Source organism: Melospiza melodia, chromosome 9 (assembly GCF_035770615.1).
Source record: "Melospiza melodia melodia isolate bMelMel2 chromosome 9, bMelMel2.pri, whole genome shotgun sequence".
NCBI classification, from domain to species: Eukaryota; Metazoa; Chordata; class Aves; order Passeriformes; family Passerellidae; genus Melospiza; species Melospiza melodia.
The window spans coordinates 10,694,339-10,718,976 of record NC_086202.1 but is presented as its reverse complement, the minus strand read 5'-3'; the positions used below and the strand labels follow the sequence as shown (position 1 = coordinate 10,718,976).

Below are 24,638 nucleotides of genomic sequence, written 5' to 3'. Positions count from 1 at the left end.
AAAAATTGGTAAAATTCAAAAAAACTTAAGTTTCCTGCCAAACTAAGCTTCTGCTTTGGGTTGTTTCCTAGGTGGATTATTTGGGGGGGGGTTTTGGGGGCATTTTTTTTTATTGGTTGGTAGCTGCCCCTCCCCACCCTTCACCTTTATTGGAGCTGGTTTTGATAACAAAAAGAACACCTAAGGAAACTTTGGCAGCCAAGTAGAAGAGTTGACTGTGCTAGAAGTTTTTATTAGGGTAAAAGGAGCCCTCTTAGGTACAAAAATTGGTCACTCTATAAAGTGTTGGGTCCCATGGGGTCCTGATGGCTGAACAGAGTGTCCCCACACACAGGAGAGAGGCTGCACTGAGCTCCACACTCAGGGCACAAAGATCCACGTTCCCAGCCCACTTGCAGTGCAGGCAGATCTCCCACTGTGATCAAACCACAAAAAGCTACTGCTTCCTACATGAACAGCTGAGTGTGCAAGCCCATTCTTCCCTCTCCCAAAAACCCTCCAGCATCCGTACACAGACCAGCCAGAGGCTCCTACGTTTGCAGCAGAGAAAATGAAAAAAGGATTAAACCAAAGACACAAGGAAATGTCATTGTTACAATGTCACTAAAGGCCCATGGGAGATAATGTAGCAGCATTTATCAAGCTCTGATATTCATTTAAGAAAAGTGAATTACACTGGGCAGCTGGGACACCGTATTTATAGATAAAAGCCTTTCAAATAGTCCTTTTCAAGTTCCTTTTTCCCACAAAACTGCTGGCTAAAATGTGCTTAATGAGACTTTCCTTCCCCTCACTTTTTCAGTTCCTCTCATATGTATTTTCTTCTCTTACCTCCTACTTCAGCTAAAAGACCCTAATCTGCTGTTGCAGAGCACACAGTGTCAGTAAGCCACACATTGTGACCTTATTAGTGTGGCTTAGCAGGCAGAAGATAAATGTGAGTTGAAAACAGTCAATGTGCAAAACAGAAGTAAAGAACCTGCATAAAAGGACCAGGAGGAAGAATACAATAACAGACATAACCTAGAAATTCCCCATAATCCCCATAAAGCAAATACAGACAAGCTTTCAAGTCTCCTGTTTCAAAAACTCTCCAGTCCAGAGAAGAAAATATCCACAAACACATTGACAGTTCTGGGTGGCTATAATTTTCATCTGCAGAGAGGGAAAGGAGCCAGGAAACTGAATGCAGGAACATCAACACACCTGTAGTATTTCTAGCCACAGGGCTGGGGTCAACTCTGACTCTTCTCTGGATTACAACCCAAATTCCCTTCTTAAAAGGACAGAATTGCAGCATGATGTGCAGTGGTGGTGGTGGAAGGAATGGATAAGTAAATTGATGGAAGAGTTAAAATAGCAGCTCAAGGTTAAATAAAAAGGCCATGTAAAAGCTAGAAACAGAGTTAGAAACAGATCCATTTTCAGCTTTCCAAGAATAAAAAAGAAAAATAGCAACTATAAACAACCCCCGCTTTACATATGGAAAATTAAATCTAGATCTACATGAGACATAAGTATTTTTCAGCATCCTTGAGATTTCTTTATGGCATTTGTGCTGAAGCCTCCTTAATGCAGAAACTAGAAGCAGTGAAGGGCAGGTTGGAAGTGATAATCACTCCTGAACTGGGGAGTTCAGAGCTCAGGCAAAATGTTGGAGTGCCAAGTTTATCATCAGTAGCTTCCAGAACTAACACAGCAACAGATTATGATTTAAAATGTTCTCACACCAAGCAAACTCTACATATTCCTAATTTCTGTCTGAAAAAGAAAGTTTAATTACTGTTATTTTTATACAAAGTTCCAGGAAATGTCTCATTTCTGACTAAATACAGAGCAGTAAGAAGGCAAAGAGGTGAATGGCAGCACTCATGTCTTGAGAGCCTCTCAAGATCCTGAGGGAAAGTGTCACTCATGCACATCTTTCCAGAGCATCATATTTACACAAACAGGAAAAGATTAGTCCTCCCACAGCTGTCTACAGCTCATGGATACCATGCACACAATTCTGACATTTTTATTTATTTGAAATGCAAGCTTATCTTACTCCACTGGTAAAAACATCTTCTCCTAACTCTCACAGCTTAATCCTCTTTTTGATCTGAGAGATATCTATGGGAGGAAGAGAAATAAATCCAATACACTCAGTTAATTGCTCAGTGACAGATAATCTTTCCTTCTCCATTTTCTTTCTCTTCTATAAAAAGAAGAACCAAAAGTAAATAAAAAGTTTTCAACTAAAATTGTGGGAAAAGTCTGCTGAGAGGGTAACGGTATAATTAAAGTCAGGCCCAGCCTGATGCAAAATTTCATTTATCATGTACAGCAGCAGCAGCTTACTTGCCATCCAAAGCTCAGTGCACACAGAGCCTTAACAATCTAGAAGATTGTACAGATTCTTCCTGTCTCTTTTCTCTTACTGTATTTCATCCCTTCATGTCTGTCACCAGTGGCCTTTTAACTAGTCAGCTGTTATAGAAGGATGATCTCCACCCATTAGTGCTGCAGCCAGCTATAGTAAACTTGCTGAGAAATAAAAAAAATACCATCCTAGCAGGAAGGAAAGTGTTTATAAAGAGGATGGATTCATATCCTGTAGGCAATGGCATAGTTGGGTAATAGGTGGTTACAGTCCCATCAGTAAGAGTGCTTAAATCACCCAAATACAGTTTGGAATGACAGATGTGCTTATAACCAGCTATTGCACAGATTACTTGTGTCAGTAACATGCCTCTACTGCCCCTCATCACTCATCAACCTTTGGAGAGTGCACTCAGCACAGGAGGCAGAAGTGGGGTTTCCTTGCCATGTATTCAAGACAGATTGCTCTTCAGTTGTGGGTACCTGCAGAACTACCTTTCCCCTCTATCCTTCAGAATCAGAACTCCTGATATCAGAAAGCAAACCAGACATGAGATGATGTTCTTTTCCACTTTTCCATTCCCCAGAATGAAACCCAGAGGCATGAAATAAATTTCAAGATATATTTCACCCCTTCTCTCAAACCTATTTTTGTTCTATCCTTTTCAAAGAAGCTGGGAGATTTAAATTAACATGTCACTTAAGCAGCCAGGAGGAGCAACAGCTAATAACCTCTTTGAGGTACACAGAATTGTAAGATATGCCCACCTTGCCATTTGTTTTCATCACATTAGGAACGGAGAAGCTGTCCTGGGATCGTCACAGGCGTATTTACCAGTGATCTGAAGGCATGGCTGCACGGTGAGGGGGTTTTAACACCAGAGCCAGACTCAGGACAGAGCACAATGAACCAGCATGGGCTTACTTAAGGTAACAGGAGAGAGGAAAATCCAAGGAAGTGAACTGGCAGCTTCCAGAGCAGCCATGAGCACTTAAGGGCAAACCACTCAAATAATGGAGCACTGCAAAGACAAGTGGATTGATTGTGGTTCTCCAGCATTTCCCAGGGATTCTGGATGGCTGGCCATACAAATGCAGTCAAATCCTGATAAGTGACATGTGCCAAGTGAAGCTGAGGGGTTCAAAGTAAGACAAGTGATTCCTCAAATAATTTATGGAATTCCTTGTTCTAAGATGTCACAGGTACTAAAAATTTTAACACATTCCAAAAGATATTGAGAAGGTCAGCTCATGGAATATTAATCCTCTGGTATATACTAAAACAAAAAGAAAATTATTCAGCTTCTCATACACCTTACCCTGAAGGCTGAGGGTGACTTAAACCTTAAGAAAGAATGCTACTATAATACTAGAAGGAAGGTCAGTTATGATAATCAGTTTCTATGGTCTTGGTGCCAGCCTGTTTGGCACATGTGTGAGCTTTGGACATCATGTGGGAGCTGCACACACCCTCAGCTTTGAGCCTCCCTGGACCTGCAAAGCAGCTGCACAGCTCCTCATATCTCCTTCCAAGTCCTGCTTTCTCCCCTTGGCCCTCTCCTGCTCTGCTTGCCAGAGGTACCAGGGACATAAATGACTAATGAATGTTTCCCCCAATTAATATTTTGACATCTGGTAGTTTCAGAAGCAGACCTGAAGAGAGCAGGCATAGAAATTGGGAAGAATAAACAGGAAAAGCAGTGTGATTTTATCCCTGTTCCTTGCCACTGGCTGATCTACTCTTGAGGAAGATCATACAACAGTCAAGAAACTGTAAAATCCCAGAATTAGAATCAAGCTAATTTTATGGAATACTAACATCAGGAGTGTGCAATTACTGGTGCTAAATAGACTGAGAATTATTTTTCATAAAATACTCCGATTTTTACTTTTCATCAGACAGTTTTTGGTAATAGAATTCCAGAGCAGAGGAAACCATCATGCTATTTTTATGTTGTTAACCACATTCTGGGATTAGGACTGAGGTCAGGAAAAGTGCCCTGCACTCACTCTAGGACTGCAACACTGCTGGGGTCCCAGCTCTCTGTCACACCCTCCAGTGACAGCCACACAGCCCCTCCCCTCTTAATCAGGGCAAACTTTTGCGCCATTGTGGAATGCTCCACAGAAACCAGAAACAGAAAAGAGCATAAGGCCATCAGCACAGTTTTTGCTGCATTCATACATCTCATCAGGAGCTGTGCTTTCCACTCTGATGTGGCTGTCCTAGTTTCAGTCAGAAAATAGTTCCTCAACACAATCCTGCGTGACAGAAGCAGATCTGCAGCACTGTCAGCAATGGGGAAGGAGGTGCCTGTGCACGCTGAAATGCAGTGACTGACAAAGGAGACATGAGTACTTCTCATGGTGAATATACTTAGGGTAGTCAGAGAAAATGAAAATGTTTTTCCTATTTTTGAATATTCTTTTTTAAAACCACTGAAAAATTAAACAATCTAGTACAAACTCCCTGTAGAAAAACATTGCCGAAGTTACAGTCCTGAAAGACCCTTTAGGTGTGCATATACCATATTAAAGAAAAAGGAGTAGAAAGTCATAGCAGCAAAGTGTATGAAAAGACTAATTGAGTAACCCCCCATAACAGTTTGTAAAACCATTTATTCAACCCCACAAAATACTAATATTTTTGAGCATTCCTGTTACTGCTCAGAATAAATCCTAGAAGCTGTGTTTCTTCAGGTTTTAGTCTGTTTGATTTTAGTTTTATTTTTTCAGACCAGTGGGTGAAGCAATAGCCCGAGTTCAGAATGTACTTCATGCCAATTCCCTCCTCTCTCATTTTATTAAAACCCACTCAGCTCCTAAGCAAAAAGTTTATTTGTTCTACTTCTGTCCCAAAATTCTCCCTTACAAAAGAAAACTCCTTTCCTATATAAGTTTATTAAAACAAGTTCATTCTAACAAGAGGTTTTAGTTTTAAATACCCAACATTTTCTTCTATCCTGCCAGTAGCCTATCCACCTTCATCAGTGACCTGCATACAAGACTCCTAAGCTTCCCACCAGAGTTTCACAGATGAAACTATGAGAAAACCACCCTTTCAGCTCATGGAAGCAGTACCAGGGACACAGGAAAGAGGAAACAGCTTCTGGGTTAATTTTTCAGGGAAAGAAATCCAGGCACCATGTGCTCACATTGAATCCAAATATCTGCCTGAAGAAATTGTTCATGGCCCAGCTCTTCCCTTTGGTTCACATAGTGCATGATATGCTTTTAAATCATGAAAGTCTCAAAACATTCCCTATAAACTGGTCCAGCAGTCAAGTTCACACAGTAGAAATCAATTATCTAGTACTAATCCCATCAGTTCTAATCAACAGACGTTGAACACTCTCTCATAGGTGTTTCCCCAGCCTCAGTAACCCTGGCTTTTCACAGGGATCATTTTGGGCAGACCAGCCTCGAGATCCTTCATTGTCAACAAAGACTTTGGGCTGTCCAGTTGTCCCAAAAGTAAACCAATTGGTTGATTTCAATCTGAATAAGATGGGAAAGGTGAAATCAAAAGACAGAATATCTGAGAAGTACCTTATCTGGCTGAAACAAGACAATGAGACTTCAGCCTTTTTGTCCTTGAGGATGAAAGGACAGGAGTAAGAGAAAGTTTAGCCAGAAACCTTCCAGCACTTTTAAAGAAATCTAATTAAATTCAATAAAAGAATTGTATCAGGCTTTTCCTATTTACGTAAGGTGGTAATTATTAACTCAATTTATCTCCATACCTCCAAAGAGAGCTCTCTGTGATGCTTCCCAGGTTGTAGTCATACAGCTTTGTCAGAATTAGTATCACCTAAAGGCAAAAGAAGAAATCATGGTTAGTCTCAAACAATTACAATCTCACAGAACTGAAATGACCCCAGGGAGGGCTTAGGATTCCTTTAATGGGTGCTTAACATAACTGAATGAATTGTTAAAAGCAATTGCCTAAACTGACATGGAAAGAATTTGCAGAGATGTATGTTGGGCCCTTTTTTGGCCCTTTCTTTTGTTCAGTTCCTCTGCATGACATCACCAAGAGGTTCCTCCCTTAACCCCAGGAGGCAGAGTGCAGTGGGAATGAGTTCAGATCTGGACAGAGTTTCAGGATACGAGATGAGATCTTGCATGCAGTGGAAAGAGTGACTATTTTCTGCTCTGTTTCACAGACACTGAAGCTGCTGATCCTTTTCATAGCTGTGGTGCACAGATAATCCACTGGCCTGTCTCCAGTCAAACACTTTCTGGTTGCAGTAAATGATTTGACACAAGCAAATGATCACCACTGGACTGGCTGGACATCAGGGAAAATCTCAATAAGGGTATTAGTTCAACACCTGGGCAGACTACCCAGAACATCTGTAAACCTCCCTCCTTGGAGTTTTTTAACACCTGGCTAGACAAAGTCATGGCTGACCTCATCTATAGCTGGTGATAACACTGCTTTGAGTAAGAGGTTGAACTGAGGACCTTCAAATATCTCTAACAATCAATGTTTCTATAACTTCACTGAAAAGTTTTAGGCTTAGCCAGAATGGAAGAGTTTCCAAGTTTATGACTTTTATTAGCTCTTTTGATAAAGAGTTTTTCCCTCCTGCCAAAGCAGGCATTTCTAGAATAAAATTATCTTACCAGGGGGAGGGAAGTAATTTTAGCAAAATGAATTTGCAGCAAAAGATTTCAGCCTGCTCTTTTGTTAGTGTCTTTAAGAACTTACTTCTGACTTTTAAGATGATGGGCTTCTTTAACAAGATCTACATTTGGGACAAACTACCAGACCATTATTATTGCTACTAATTTATTTTGCATGTCTCCCTGCCAGCTCACCGTATATCTTATCCTCCTCCCTAGCCCATTAAAACCACAGCAAATTAGAGACCCAACTCTTATCTGACAAAACCTCTGATCTATATACCTCTTATTTTCAGCCTGGGTTCCTAAGAAATGAGGCTCACAGACACACAATCCCCCTGGTCCCTTGATAAAATTGTTAGCTTCAACCAATTTGGCTGAGCAGCAAAGGACTGCAGGAAGTTCAGAGCCCATCAGCCCAAAGCCAGCTGGCACCAGCTTGGCACAGAATTGCGCGTGGGGAGGAACAGACCTCACCACTGCCTTCTCCAAAGCCAAAGCCCATCTACCTCCTACACACCCTGAAACTGCACCATAGTAATCATCTCCTTCCAATACACACAGCAGCACAGGAGACAGCAGAAAGAGCAGTACAGGGGCAGAGAACACACCCCTGACATCTCTTTCTACAGCACAACTCCTAAATCGCTCCCAGCATGGAGAAAGGCTGCCCAAAGCATTTCCTATCTGCATCAACACAAGTCATGTGCAGTGTGTCAGTGTTCACAGGGGTCTGAGGATGAGGGAAGAGATGAGTATCTGACTCCATGTTTCAGAAGGCTTGATTTATTATTTTATTATATATATTGCATTAAAAATATACTAAAAGAATAGAAGAAAGGATTTCATCAGAAGGCTAGCTAAGAATATAATAGCAAAGAATTATAACAAAGGTTTGTGACTGAGACAGTCTGCACAGCTGGACTGTGATTGGCCATTAATTAGAAACAACAACATGAAGCCAACCACAGATGCACCTGTTGCATTCCACAGCAGCAGATAACCATTGTTTACATTTTGTTCCTGAGGCCTCTCAGCTTCTCAGGAGATAAAATCCTAAGGAAAGGATTTTTCAGAAAATATCATGGCTACAGTGCAGCTCATGGGAAAACTCAGACAGCAGCCACAATCCCCCTGTGCTCCCCAGGACACTTTGACATGCACATCATCCCCTGTGCTCCCCAAAACCCCAGTGCAGGCAGGGAGGAGCTTCCCTCTCTCCTGGCATGTCCCTCTTTGCAGAGGGAGCCAAGGTGGGAAGGCCCAGCCAAGGCAGGAGCCAGAGCTGGGGCGGGCACAAATTCTTCACCAAGGCTGATTCCAATCAGGGCTTTGTAAATCCCGCATTTCCAACCCCATCCTCCCAGGAATGCTTATCAATGACAGCAGGGAGCTGTCAGCTCCAGATCTGTGCCACTGCCACCCCTCACAGCACCCTCTGGACAGGTCTGCAAATCCCCTACTGAGCAAGTGAATAAAAGCCAAGGGGGGAAGACCACAGCAGGGGATGGGATGTGCACATAAAGCCTTTCTGAATCCCAACCCAATGAAAGGCAGCTATGAACTCCCCTCCTGTTTGGGGACATCATGTGGGAGCTGCACACACCCTCAGCTTTGAGCCTCCCTGGACCTGCAAAGCAGCTGCACAGCTCCTCATATCTCCTTCCAAGTCCTGCTTTCTCCCCTTGGCCCTCTCCTGCTCTGCTTGCCAGAGGTACCAGGGACATAAATGACTAATGAATGTTTCCCCCAATTAATATTTTGACATCTGGTAGTTTCAGAAGCAGACCTGAAGAGAGCAGGCATAGAAATTAGGAAGAATAAATGGGAAAAGCAGAGATTTTATCCCTGTTCCTTGCCACTGGCTGATCTACTCTTGGGGAAGATCATACAAGAATCAAGAAACTGTAAAATCCCAGAATTAGAATCAGGCTAATTTTATGGAATACTAAGATCAGGAGTGTGTAATTACTGGTGCTAAATAGACTGAGAATTATTTTTCATAAAATACTCAGATTTTTCCTTTTTCCCAAGTGAGGAAAATTTACAAATCTTAAAACAGCCATGAAAGAAAACTCCATTGAGAATTTTAATTTCATCATTTGAGGGGAAAAAAATTGTAATTGACATCCCAAAATGAATATGAAATGAAAAAAAAATTAAAAGTGCCTGTAGAAGAAATCAAAATATTTCCCCTCCAGAGGCCTGGAATGTCTCTTTTTTCCTTTTTCCTTCCTCGATAAATTTCAGTAAAACCCACACAATCTTAAAGTTCTGCAGTTGTCCTGGAACTGATGAAGGAAGAAAGCCAGCTGCATTCCATCACAATTCTTTGTGATATAGCTCTAACAATCCTTCTGCAGAGGCATCCCTGGACCCATCCAAATGTGCATGTCAGCTCCTGACTAGCTACATCAAGAACCCTAAGCAATATTGCTATATCCTGACTTCCTAGTATATTTAGGAGAAAATCTTAGCATTTAACATTCCCAAGGTTTGTATTTGACACCACGCTGTGGCAAACACATGCACCAGATTCTGGATTAACAGCTTTGATATCTCCACTTCGCGCAGGCACTATTATCCTTTGAATAGGTATCCTATTTCAAAAATACATAAGAGCTTTTTCTATTAGAAGCTTTTTAATTTTTGAGAATCTGTATCAGCTTCCAAATGTCTTTAAGATTATCCACGGTTTCAGCAGTCTCCTTGTGTCATTTACTGTGGTTCAAATACCATTAATAAATCTGTTCAAACATATATGTGCAAAGCAAACAAATCACTGGGCAGAAAATTAGTTATTTCTGAGGTATATAATAGAGGCCACTATTCTTTTTCCCCCTTTGTAATGATAGTTGAGTAACCTATGCAAGGCCATGATTTCAGATATATTTACTTTTTCAGAAATCATTTTTCTTCTTTGCTGCTCTCATTTCTTTGTTATTTAGCCTGCAAAGGTTAGTTCATGTTTAAGATTGTTTCTTTTTTTCCCCCACCCTCTGTGGCTGTCACTGTGTAGTACTGAGGAACCTAATGAACAGAGACATGCATATTATGTTGTTCTAAATGTCAGAATAGGAGCTGTGAAGAATCACAGTAATGAAATGAAAATAGTCTCTTGCCTTTTCTTCGTTTTTTTCTTTGTTTTTGCTTTCTGGGGCTGTGTGTTTTTCTCCTTTTTTTACCACTTACCAATCAATGCAAGCTAACAAGAGCAAGAAGGAAAAAAAAAACCAAGCAAACTAGAAATAGAATGAAAAGGAACTAAAAATCCAGCCTTATTCCAGGTCTGCTGTGAATACAGATAACCCTTCCTCTTGCATAGAAATACCAGGCTTCAGAAAGTCTGTTATTCATTAGGATCAGCACTTGAAGTGGATTATTCTGCCATAGCAGGCGGGAAAGGGAAAGAGAAACAAAACTTTATCACTTCTGCACTGACAGCTCAGAGCAAAAGATACCTGATCCTGGGTTTACTACATCCCAAAGTGAGTGCACCTACCAAGAGATAGAGCACTAAAAATGGGTTTAGTTACTCAGACAAAGTGTAAGAAACAGACACCTGGGAAGACAGACTGACAAGAGGTACTTGAACCTGGCTCACCATCTCCCAAAGGAAATCAATTCCCAGTGGCTATTCTGGGAAAGACAAGGCATTCACACCTTGGACACCATCATGGTCTTCCTCAAACCATAAGAACATTTTCAAAAAACCCCATATTTTGTTAATCAATCTTGAGAGCATTTTAATTTCCACCGTAAGAGAATTGAGCTGGGTCTCCATGAACTCCACTTTTGATTCTGTACCACAACCAGTAACACAGCGGAAAGCATCTACTCTCAGTCATGTGCCAGCTCCACACTCTACACTATGAGCTGATCTTCAGGATGTGCCACAGCTTGAGGAAAGAGCAGCTGCCACAGTTTTCTTCTCCTGTGGTGCCTTCCACCCATGCAAGGAGCACGCAGCGCATGCAGAGCTGCTGGACCCCAACAGAGCCCACCTGCAGTTGGGCTGCTCTGCTGGCAGCAGCTGAAAAGGTTCAGTCACAGAGACAGGCAGCCTGCAGTGTGACTAAGGGCTAATAAAGCATTGTAGCATTTCACACACAGCCGTGTAAAAAATGGCAGCTGGATTTAATGGTGTGACTATATTTGCATGACTCTCCTGATGGAACAGTCACGCTGTCTTCTAATTGGGGAGAGAGAAACACATATCCAGGCACAATCAAGACAGTTTAAGTACACCTCAATGTGCAGTGATCCATGAATCCCTTATTAAACTCCAGAGATCCCTTCCATCACCAGCTTAACAGGAACGTAAGTCAATAACAAAGAAGCACTAAATTAAGTTTTCACGAGCTTGCTGGTCTGCTGTAATTGAGTGGGAAACTAAAGGACTTGAAGCTTTTTCTATGCATTATGAGTCAATAAACCATCATTCTCAGGCTGTCACATTTGAGAGTTTGCACATTCAAAAATTGGAAATAATTGGGCACCTATCTGTTCCCTTCATCTCTACTTCCCCAATATCACCCAGAACCCTGAGAATGTAAATAACACAACCAGAACACAGGAGTATTCTCAATGAGCTGTTTGGTGAGACAGCTGTGTGAAGAAATGTTTCCAAATAAAGTCACAAATAAACCTGAATAATTCACTGAGAATTTTACTGGCTGCTAATGAATCAATTAAAAAAAAAAAAAAAAAAAAAAAAAAATTTGAGAGAACTTATTATTTGGGGCAAATTACTTATATCAATCTTGTTCTTCATATTATTTTTAGCAATTTTACACCAGCCAGCAGTATCAGGGCCTCTACCAAGCACTCAAGTAGCAAGAACTATGGAGTCATGAAGACTTTTGTGATTTGCTTTCCACATGGACTGCAGATCAACAGGGGTGCAGTGACAGAGGAGGACAACCACAGAAAACCACCAAATCTCCATTTCACCAACCTCTGTTAAAAAGAACCCATAAGGTAAAATTCCTTCATTTTTCTGCAGCCATCCATGAACAGAAAAAAAGGTCTGATATTGCCCACTATCCCACCTGCAGCACAAGAGATAGAAGTTTAAGAGGGAAAGCATTAAAAATTGTCCATGTAGAGGGTGGCTCTTCCCTTTAATAACTTCCATAAGTCAGCAGATTAAACTCTTCCTAATTCAAAAACTATTGTGACTATTGTGCCTAATAATAAAAGGATCAGAGAGAGCAATCAAGGATGATCAAAGATGTGGAATGACCTTTTTTTAGTGAGAAATTACTCCAACTAGCAATCCAAGAAAGAGACAGAGGAGATATGAAAGACATCTGTAAAGTCACAAGTGTACTGAATTTATTATTCACAACTTTTCAGCATACAGGACCAAGCAAACTTGGAAGGTTAAAAATATTATGTAAATAGAAGTAGGGAAGTTCCTTCCCACTATATTTTGTGGACACCAAAATTTACTATAAGCTCAAGGGGAGACAGAATTTTAGGGGGAAAAAAGTTGAGGTCAATTAAACAAAACTATACACAGCAATATTTGTGCAAGCTTTCCCAGCTATACAATTTTAGCCACATTTAAAGAGAGAACATGGCAAATTCTTTTGCTCTTATAGCTATCATAGGTAGCTTTAGGACTCATGAACTTATATAAATTTGTATATAAGTATATATTTGTATATAATTTGTATATAAAACATAGTTATTCCTACTTTTGGCATCTACAAAAACCACCTGTAGGCCAGAAATTCAATGTTTGCCAAATACAGATACCAGTATTTCCTTTCTTAATCTTGAGTAATTCAATCAGTAGAGCAAGATGTTTGGCAGTTTCTATTACACTCAGCTTGCAGGGGTCCCTGGCATGGTGACAACTTTTAGTATAGACAGCAACACAAATTATTATAAAGAGAGGCTAAATGCAGCATCTTTCTCCCTCAAACATTTTAAAGATAGCCCTAGTCTTCATGCTTGTCATCAGGATGAAAAAGAAATTTGTCATAGTCTGAAAAGAATTTAAAATATTACCACCAAAGCTGAGAGAAGGACACTGTAATAGCTAAAGCCCAAAGGTCAAGACACTGAGTTACTGCTTTTCCTGGCTTTGAAAAGGACCCAAACCTAGGCCTATCACATTCCAGAAAAACACCTTGGCCACTGACATGCTGATTAACTTCTAAAGTAGAATTAATTCCCTGCTCTGAGTCCTTTTTCTCCCCACACTGAAATCCCTTTTCACTAATTCCTCTTTCATTCAATAAGAATCTGCTTCATGGAAATATTTCTTAGCAGCTCCAAACATGATTAACTAAACCAAAGAACCAAACACAAACCAAATAAATTAAAAGGAGCAAAAGGAAAATCTAGCAAGTTAATTATTGTAAGAAAAAAAACAGAGATACTCAGGTTTCTAAGAAAATATAATAACCAAATTTCTTCCAGTGGCAGAATCAGGCAGGAAAGATGGGAAGGAGGACGAAAACAATGGAATAGACATCCTGTCATCTTGAAAAGTTTTAATACAAAGGCAAATAATTAGGAAAGAGACAGGGTTTCATTTCAGAAGACAAAAGCTGGTATAGAGAGAATCGATTACACACTATAATTGCATTGATGCTTAAAAGCCATTAGCATGAGAGCTCTGTGCATGTTGCAAAAGGGAAATGTGGCCTTCTGTTTATTCATTTCACCAAATACCCACATAGGTCTTTAGGGGATTATTTCAGAATTAAGACCAGAGGAGGGAAAAGCCCTAAACTACTTGGAAAGAAAATTCCTCTCTTACACCCCATTATATTCACTGGCAGTCAGCAGCTTGTGCTTAAACACGCAGTCACTGGCAGTGATTTGGTGCAGACACCCAGAAAGGGTGGAAGGGTCAAGTGGAGAAAAGCACTTTGCTGTTCTCTGCCTGACCTGCTCCTGGCTCGCTACTGAAACACTCAGACACATTCCTGAGGCTCTGGGCTTTGCCAAGGGACAAAGATTTCAAGTGCTGAGAAACCATTTCTGAAGGGAAGTAGAGAAGCCAGCAGATCTACAAGAAAAAATTTGCTTCTGAGGAGTTTCTCAGACACCTGATCTCATGTGCAAACTAGGACTTACAGCATAGCCAGTGGCAGCTAAATACATCAGCACACAGCACTCAGAGAAAGAGGGAATATGCCAGAAAAGACTTATGAAAACATGCCAGTCAGCCACTAGGATCCTGCTTTGTGAGCTCCATTTATGGTGGTGCCTTTCTGGTTAAGGCCCAGAAGTTTCTAAAGGATTTAGAAATACCCATGGACTCCAATCACACTGCTTTTCCCAAACCAGTAATCCAAGCCTCTACTTGAACATAATTCACCCAACTCTACCTGAACAAAGCATGAAGAGGAAAAGTAGCCCAAAGGGCAACCAAGGTGAGAAAGGCTGAAGATATCCTTGGGAAAAGTTCCATGTCCTGGGTGAAAGACTGGGGGTGGGGGATACACACAATCGAAAACCTGGGCTTTGTAAACAACACCCAGATTGTTTATTCTGCAGCTCACTACAGAATATAAAAGTGAAAAATTAGCATGCAATGAATAATTTATTTAGCACTTTACTATTGTTTCAACAAATCACTTTCATGAAAGCAATGTGAATTCAAGCAATAAATCACTGCTTAGCACTCTGGCACAAGCAAAAGATAATACTTGACAGTATTATTGAGTGATGTTGCATGGCCACAAGGCAACTACAACAAAGATAAGGATGATATCCTTGAATAATAGACTCTCCCTCCCACTCCAGGGAAGAAATTGGATCTTTAGGCTAAAACTTTCATCCTGGGGCAGCAGGGGTAGTGAAATTTGCAACCATAAGGTGTCTTTTACCTTTGGGTCCCAAAAGTGCCCTGAAAACATTAATTGATCACTCCTCACAAGAGCTCTGTTATGTAAGTTGGTTTTATTACAAACATCAAGCATGCAGAGCTCGGGAAAATTTGTTGCAGGAGGCAAGATGGAAACATTTATTCTGATGAGCCCCTTGGTCTTCACTCTTGAAATTAATCTTCCCTGTCCTCTAACAGAGGAACAGGTGTCTTTACAAGGTCCTGACCTGCTCTGTTGAGTCACAACTTCCACCCTTGTCTAGCTATAAAAGGACCTGAGCCAAAGCTTTCTATTCCCCTTCTTGCAATCCTACTAGATTTTGCATCCACACAGATGGGAACATAGACTTTTTGGACTGATATTCAGTCAGTGATGAACAACACCACATTAAAAGACACAAGGTATGTTTCCCAGAAACTGAGAAAACAAGCAAGTCTGGTGTAGAGATGATTTTTATGTTGCACAGTCTTTTGCTGCACTGTTGTTGGGGGCATCTATTCTTCCAAACACCTTTTCATCCAAAAATACTCTCTATGATTCCCTATGTATCTTACACTAACAAATGATAATAAAATACATCAGTCCATTGACAAACTTGGTAGGTCTCATCTTAGAGCAACCCCATATGAATGGAGTAAAATTAGAAATTAATTTGGCTCAGGCCTGAGGTTCAGAAAGTGCCTTATGAGCTGTCTGCCAATACTAACCTGGTGACTTGTTACTCCTAAATAGTGATAAGAGAAGATGAAAAATCAAGTCCTTGTGTTCTCAGCTTCTCCCAAACCAGCAGAAATCTCAGGGCCAAATTCAGCACAATACTTACTTTGTGTGTTAATCACATGGACAACCCCACAAAGCAGGAATTTAGTGCATTTGGTTTGCCATGAACAAACAGGACAAACCATCCATTCAGCTTGGACTCACTGGTCTCCACAGGCCAGGAAACAGGAGGAATCAGAGTAGCACAGGCCTTTCTAGCTTCTCCTTGCTCTAGAGAGACAGGGCAGAAGGTAAAAGACAGCTAACCTTAACTAATTAGATGTCTTTGTTACTGAAAATTAGATCACTCCAAAACTCCAGAGGAATGAGCCCAGTCTCAAACAGAGACATTTCAGCCATCACAGAGTACATTTTGTCATTTGACAAATTATAATATATGCCTGATTAGACAAGAAAATTCTGCCTGCATTCTTCCACCCATTCCAGCTGCAACAAAATATGCCATCAGCAGCTGTTTATGTGAAGCTGGAAGGCATCTTGAGACCAATTATAAGGCAAAGGTCATATTTTCCAAGCTGTTTATAGACAGTAATTTGTAAAGCTGTAATGTCGCATGTTATCAATAATTCAAGGTGGGAAATTTAAACAGTTAATAGATCATCAATTCTTCACTTTCCCACCTTATTTCTTTCTCTCCAAGGAGCTGTTAAACCATGCTTAATCTGAGTGTATTCCTTGAACCTGAGACTCAAGGGTTTCCATTAGTTTATGGAAAGAAACTTAGAATGGTAAGATGTGAGTAATCCCATAACAGGCACCCAGGGATCATAACAGACATAAAGTGCACATTTCAGACTTGGGATATAAATTGCTGTTAAAGGTCTATTCTCACTGGGGCTCTATATTCTGTAAAGCAGGTTGATGCTGTCAGAATGAAAACTGTTGCATTTTAGCGAAGAGAAGAGGATTTAGTCAAAACAACTTGTTAAATGAAGATATACACAAAGTAAGATTCCCCAGTTCTTTTGGGGAATAAAAACAAACAAAACAACCAGACACACAAAATCCTGTCATCAAAACATGAATTACAGGTTATTTATTTATGACTCCCATGGGGGTCATCAACTCTGACGGCAAGCCAGGGCAGGGCTACCAACAAGCACAAGCATCAATATAACAACAGTGCAAGGGGTTTCCACCTTGGAAAGCTGCACCCATCTATTGCTGCATTCCCACCTAGGATCCCATGGAATTTGTTGTGGCAAAACAACACTTTGAGGAACTGGGAATGTCTACTGACCTGCAGCACTGATAAAACTTCCTCAGGAAGGAGATCGCACAAACCTTCAAGCTGCACGTTCACATTCCCACAGAAAAACTGAAATTGTGGCTGTCATGACATTGTCCAACAGAAGTTAATTATTCCATCTTGTAATCTGCCATACTATTTACAACTAATATCTATATAAGATAATACATAGTACTTTATTGCTCTCTACATCTTCTCCTCCCCTTCAAACTTGAGTCTTTTCCTTTGCTATAGTTTTTAATCATGTTCACTGCCTCTTACTGATAAAATAAAAAGAAAGGTACATGTCTGTCTGCTGCAGAGGGTTCATCTCTCAAAAGTTAAGAGGCAGGACAGTAACTTGCACCTCACATCTCCTCTTTCCCCTACATATTTTATCCAGAAGCTACCTCAAAAGGAGGGGAAAGTCAAAGGATATTACAAGCCAACATACAAAGTCTTATTAACCCACTAAGATGTGTGACTAAGATCCCGTTATCTAAAGGATGAAAAAACCTAAGCTGCCTTCTGACTACATCCTCAAGGCTTTGGCAGAACACACAGGAAAGGCACATCCCAAGTGACTGGTGAACTTCATTTTTCCTCCGCCTCCTCACTCAATGTCAAGTGAGATGTAGGAGGAGATATTCTTATTTTTCTATATATAAACTACCGAAATTCAGGATTTTCATGTGGTATTTTGGGAATGAAAAAGTCAAGTCACTTTCTGACTTCCTCTCTCAGCACAGGGTAAAAAACAAAGGACAAAAAGCTACTGAGTAGAAGCCCATTATCAAAACTGCAACACCCAAACCACTGACCACTTTTTATAACATCTGACCAGTGATGTCATCCACATTCAACAGTGATGATTAAAATCATCCTGTGGAAGCTTACGTCCTTTAGACTTCAGCCATTGCAAGAAAACAGTACTGGTTTCATCATCCCCTCTAGTAAGAGTACCTTTGATATCTAAAAAAACCCCAAACTCTCTCACATTAAACAAAAGCATACCAACACATGGGAGCAGAGGATTTCTTTATCAGGTATCATCTCAACCCCAGAACTCACCCACACATGCCCCAATCTCCCTGATGGTTTTGCCATACACCCCTTATTTAAGCTTGTTAAGAATGGAAAGCAATGTATTGACTGTCATTTTCAAAATTCCTATAACTTGAGGAAAATTTCCAGTAGTGCCTGCCAACAAAACTAACCACCCTGCCTGAAATGTGTAGCACAGAAAAATGGTCCATTCCTCTCAACACACTGCAGAGAAATGTATTCTTTTATCAGCTGTATCAATGCAAAAGTGAAAGCTGGAGGAAACATATTGTGAGCTCTTAGAATTTCAGACTCTAATAAAAACCTTTTAGACTGAAAACATTGGAGTTTCAGGATTTCTGGGTATTTTTCCACAGCTTGTTAACATTACACAAATAACATCCTACAGATACAGAAGTAGTGATTCCCAGACTCCATAGGCAAGAGTCATCCCTGAAAGTCTAACAAGGGATTCAAACACTGGAAGCTCTGGCAAGTCCCAGACAATCTGGAAGCATTAGAGAGCATTGGCTTAGAAACTTAATTCCAGAAGCACTCAACAGCTTGAATGTTCTATTTCTACTCTCAGGTACTCCTTTTCTTCAAAAAAATCCCACTTCATTTCTGAGTGCAAACCTGCAGCAAAATAAGCATCTCTCCCACTTACACATTTCTGCTCTTTCAGCATTGCATTTCCAAATTTTAGTTCACTGATCTTTTCACTCAGCCCTACTCAGCTTCCTCCAACAGCAAACCAATCTGTTCTTGCCCCTGATGAAGAAGGGTTTTAAAGGCCTGAATTCTGCCCCAAAGCTGGACGTTGCTTCCATATCTCTCACCTGCATGCTATTACTCCCAAAACACACTAGAGAAATAGCATGGATTCATTTGTTATAGCAGAGACTTCCCCCCTAAATTATTTCTAAAGGAAACTTTCAGCCCTGTCACCAGTTCACTGACCCATCCAAATTTGTCTTACACTTACAGTCAGCCATTTATCAATGAAATGAAGCTTTATACACCATTCCCTTTGACTTATATTTTACTTTTGACACATGTGCCTCCAGGGGAGCACATACCATTTTTTCCCCACCATCTCTTCTGCTTGTTCAACACCTGTCCTCAAGGAGAATGATATTTCTGTATTTCTGCCTTTAAGCCACACAAGCAACTGAATGAACAGGCCTTATATAAGAAAAATATTCTTATAACTTCACCTACCACCTTTATCCTCAGCTGCTTGTTCCATGCACATCAGTAAAGAAAGTAGATTATTAGCCTTTACCCTTGGCTTGCCATTAATCAAGCAGCTCAGTGTTGCACCATGAGCACCACTAGCAGTTTATAGTCCCCAAAAAGATTAAAGAGGGAAGAAATAACCTGGTATCACTCAATGTGTTTCCAGAGGAGCACCAAGTAATTTCAATCAGTTGGGGGATACCATTCAGGGAAGACAAGACATTCTCAGGAATTCTTACAATGGGAATAGTGCACTCCAAGGACCAGCTCTTCAGCCAGAGGAAAGCAGAAGCACACGAGGAATTATTGCCTCCAACTTCCCTCAATAAAAGATTTGCTTCACTAGGAAATAAACACAGCTGGGAAAACCCAAACCAAAAATGATGTGAGTAAGCCAGGGCTGCAATTCTTACCCCTGCCTGCACTAAGCTCAGGAGCCCTGAAAAAGAACTTTATAAGCTGCAAGAAGGGGCTTTGCCTTGTACTTTTTCCACTGCAGAGAGACACTTTCATGCATACATTTGAAGGCTACCCCCCAAAATGAAACACATTCTGTTAGTACTGAACTTAGTACAATTAAACCTTTCAGGAAAACTAATGAAAGCCACTTCCCAATTTGAAAAGGACAACCCTGATGCTATTTGCACCATGCTCACAAAGAAAAAAAAAAAAAACAAAAAAAAAAACAGACCTGAGAGCAGAGGGTGCCTGGGTCAGCAATGCTGCACGTTACCCTTCACTGTGAGAAAACCCCCTCAGTTTTATCACTGGCCTTGCAACATCTGCTGTACTAGAGATGTACCTGATGCTACAGGAGGGGTTATGTATAATTTTATGAAATAACAAAAACTTGCTTTCCCATTTTTTGTTTAAAAAAAGTGGAAAGTATTACAAGAAAAGCATGTACACCTTCCATCTGGAAAAAGTTTCATCATAAGCTGTCATGATTTTTTTCAACAGTGAAGATGTAATACCAAGACATAGCATTATCAGACAGTGGCTTCTCTTTTTAATGGGGTAAGTTACAACCAGTGTGAAAAGGTATCAGCTCTACAGATTTAGTTGTGACAACCAAAACCAAAATTCAGTTCTGAGTAATGAGCTTCCCATCACTTTAAAAGGTTTATCACAGTACGAATGCATCTAAAGATTAAAGACTACTCAGCTGAAACTCACTGACATGTCATTAAACCAGTAAAATCTTTCCATAAAAACTGTCTTTTCCCTTTTAAGCCAGTTTCTTCTTCAATAGGAAAAAGAATGTTAAGCATTTTAGAAGATGATTAAAGCAAAACCAAGTTGAGAAATGGAAATGTCACATATTGTTTCCCAAAGAAAGAACTCAGGTCCTCTGGCTTTAATTTCCTACACAGAAAAAATATGTTATTTAGTGTTATCACCATGTTAAATTTGAAAAGGTGCTGCAAATATCAGCACAGAATGAACCAGAACATTTTGCTGGAAAAGAAACAGATGAAGAGGCAGTAATTCTGATTCACCAACACCAATCTTGCTAGGGAAAGGCAGACAACTTGGAGTCAGAGACAGAGCTAAAGAGTTTTTTGTTGTTTCCTCCCAGCTTTTCCTATTCCTTCCTCCCTCTGTATGCAGAAAGCAAAGTGATTGCTCGTGTCACACCAGTACAGTGACAAGAAACTGTGCCTGGCAGAGAGAAAGGCACAAAGTGAATGCAGTCCTTGCCATCAGCTGCACAAAGCACAGCTCAGCCCAGCTGGATGCAGCAGCACTGAAACACAGGATGGCACGAGCAGAAGCCTGATGCTGACTTTTATTTTAGGTTGTCTCAAGTATATCTGTAGAGCTGCACCCAGAAACCCCCCAGTACCACCCCCAGAGCGCATCCAGACCACTGCTGTGCTGCCCAGAGGATCAGCTCCTGTGAGAACTGACAGGCAAGAGCTGCACCACACCAGTGCCTGTCCTCAAAACATTGGCACGTCCAAAGGAGGGCAACAAAAATGGTGAAGGGCCCCGAGGGGAAGTCCTTTGAGGAGCATCTGAGGTCACCTGGTCTCTTCAGACTGGAGATGATGAGACAGAGGGGAGACCTCACTGCAGGTACAACTTCCTTGTGAGGGGAAGAGCAGGGGCAGACACTGATCTCTGCTCTGCGGTGACAGTGACAGGACCCGAGGGAATAAAAAGGAATTTGCATCAGGGGAGGTTCAGGTTGGACGTCAGAAAAAGGTTTGTGCCCCAGAGGGTGGCTGGGCACTGGAGGAGGCTCCCCGGGGCAGTGGGCACATCACCAAGCCTGACAGAGTTCAGGAAGTGTTTGATATACTCTCGAGCACAGGGTGTGACCCCTGGGGACAGTCCTGTAAAAAACCAAGAGCTGGACTCAGTGATCCTCATGTGTCCCTTCCAACTCAGCATATTCTGTGATTCTGTGATTTAAATTCCAACATCATTCCCAAGTGAGAAGTTACACAAGCTGGGGCTACTTTCTCTCAGTTGTGAGGATGTGTGCAAAAACTCAGGAGGGAATAATGCAGCTCCTGGTCAAACAGCACTGACTGTTTAGGACAAAACTCTCACACCCAGTTGTCTTTTCCAGACCCATTGTGCTCACTATCCTTAAATTTCTGAAACTGCACACTACCAGAGGGAAGAGTGATCCATCCCACCAAGTTCATCCTCACCAAAGGATGAGCTAATTTGGAAAAGGCCACTCGGTAAATAAAGCACAACTGCAGCTTGTGCGGATGCGGAAATCAGGGTCATCATTTCCACACCCAATTACCCAGCTTGCACTGGCAATTACACTAATTCCCTGCACAAATTAGACACAGCACTGCATGAGCACATTGTTTATGCAGTAATCTGCATTTCCAATTATTACTGTTTTTCTAAATTGACCCTAAAGCTTTTAGTGGCTGATATTGAGATACTAGCAAGCAGGAAGAGTAGTAGACAAGATATTTTTTCTAGAGATGCATATCCATTTCATAGAGACACTTCTGTTTTGCTGAATAACAAATTCCCTTTCTTCTTTTTCACTTCCTGAGGAACTGCTTTATGCCTTTAAGTATTTTGAAAAAAAAAAAAGGCATGTATATATAGCAAGGGGATGAAGGGGATACAGCATTATGGTGACAAGCAGTTAGCATTAGTGCAGAAGCAAATTACTGCTTCAATTCTAGATGAGTAGCAAAGCTGACTAATTCAGTCCCTCCCTCCATAATGTACAACCAACTATTCGCAGTGAAGATTGTTCGGGTCTTGGGTTTTTTTTTCCTCTTGGAAGGGATGGGTCAGGAAGGTCAAGATAAAATGAAACAAAAATCTGTATTTGCTATCAAATGAGTCTCACCATTTACAGGTAACAGAAAAATGCTATGCACTATGCTTTGTAATTTTAAAACCCTTTCCTGTTAAAAAAAACACAAAAAACCACATACTGCCAAGTGCCTACAAAAGGCAGGAGACAAGCTTTCAAAAATCAAGCCTTATAACTTTGAATTTTCATAGAAAAAACAGTAGTAAAAAAACCCACATTATTTTTCTCCATTTATTTTAAGATCCAACCCAGGGTGTCAGGTATGTTTATCTTTGTGCTTGGCTGCCCATACTAACCTGGGATGTGACCCTGCATGGACATATGTCCCCAAGGAAGCACTGAACAGCTACACTGGCTGTGGTGGTGAAACCTGGTCAAAGGACAACAAGGCTGCCTCCAGCACAAATCCCTGTTACCTCAACACAGCCAAATGTGTTTAGAGAGCACCTTACCAGCACAATACATAAACATCTCTACATATGCAAAGCACTTTTAGCACAGACTTACAGCCTCAGTTATGTGAGTGCATTATCAGTAGTCTCGAGATTGAGGGCAACTGCTCTGCAATTAAATAAAATACTTTCTACTTACTAAACAAAATGTCATATTTAATTTCTTTTTTTATTTTTCTTCTTCTTATGTAAATAGACTATTATGACTTCAGGTTCTTAAATTGCGGGTGATTTAGCTAGAATAGAAAAAATCAATCCAAACACCCTACAATGCACTGTTCATTCTCAACTGAACTTGTCTATTTTTATATTTTAAAAGCACAGTCTTGTTCACTATTCCCAAAGAAAATCAAATTGAATTATTCAATAGATTAAAAAAAAAAAATCTCCAAACAGCTGTTTTCTCCACTTAGCTGTTTTCTTTAGAACTATTATATCCTTCCCTCCCCTGCCTCCAGATAAAACCCCAAACCAACAAAACATGAAAACACACAGCAAAATCCCCTGCAGCAAGGGGCTCACAATCAGTTCTACTGTGAGATGTCTAATTCTTAGCATTTCAAACAGTCATCTGTTCCAAGGTGGTGCCAGTTATTCCAGACACCAGAGCAACACAGATCCAGTCCCTCGGCAGGATTTCAGTCCCTCATTCTCACGAGTGAATTAGGCAACTAAAAACATTCGTGACTGAAGAACTGAGGCTTTCCACCTCTCCCTAACACCTTAAATCAGAAATGACACAATTCTCCTTTGCTTTCCACTTAGGGAACAAATCATCTCATTTTACACAGGCTGCTAAAGAAATAAAGTGAGCTACATGAAAAAAAAAAAATAGATTCACCTTTCATTCTGACTATTAGATCGCGTAATTTTTTTCTGTTCAAATCTAGCTTCTGCAAGCTTGCCATTTGTACTTATGAGTCACCTTCTATTGGCAGCTGTTCTCTGTCTTTCTCAGGGAATGAAAGAACGATGTCCCAGAAATCTGTTTTGAAAAAAAAAAAATCTAGCCAAGCAGTCTTTCCTCTCTCCCTTTTTTGAAGGAATATAGTTTAGGTACCAGTAAAGAAAAGGATGGAGATGCCCATGTAAAAATTTAAAGAATTCAGTATGCGAGTTCTTTAAAGAACTCACAGCCCTTATTTCTTTAGGTGATTTTGAGTTCTTCAAGCAACATGCAAAAGAGAAGGCAAGAGGAGGAGCTTCTGAATGCTAGTGTTCAAGGAAAACAGGGGGCAGCAACATCAAACAGAAAATTTAACTGTATTTGTGGACTGTTTCTTTGTGTTTCATGCCATGGTATTTTCACTGGCTAGAACACTGACATTTATTAGCTCTTGGCTTGTAAAGCAGACACAAGACTTATCACTGCCCTAAAATCAGATATCAAAAGTAATTTTTCTCCTTGGTTTAGACTGAAATCACCTCAGAATCTATATAGCAGTGCTAGAGCTCCTCTTTTTCCAAAAGCAAGTTTTGAGAACGGAGCTGAATGCAGTAGGAAGCAAGTTATCTTCAGACTTGCAGAATCATTCATCATTAGATTAACACAAGAATGCCAAATTTAGGCAGCCATAGTCTAAAAATCTAAGCAATGGAAATAAAAATCAGCAATACAAAATCAATTGCCAGCACCATAAGCTTGCATTTCAAATCCCCAGCTTCTATCATCCTCCTTTAATAGGATGTTGTCATTACCTGAGCCTCATCATTTGCACATTAAGTTGGATAAGATGAATTATTTCCATTAGCCA

General features: G+C 40.6%; 1 protein-coding gene across 3 annotated transcripts in view; it reads right to left on the bottom strand.

Moving 5' to 3' along the window:
* Positions 1 to 24,638, bottom strand: part of LOC134421856 (VPS10 domain-containing receptor SorCS1) — a 258,672-nt gene that overhangs the window by 171,726 nt on the left and 62,308 nt on the right. For all 3 annotated transcript variants that reach the window (XM_063163233.1, XM_063163235.1, XM_063163234.1), the window contains exon 2: positions 6,105 to 6,172. In XM_063163233.1, coding sequence (XP_063019303.1) covers positions 6,105 to 6,172 — 68 coding nt within the window. The remainder of the gene's footprint in view (positions 1 to 6,104; positions 6,173 to 24,638) is intronic.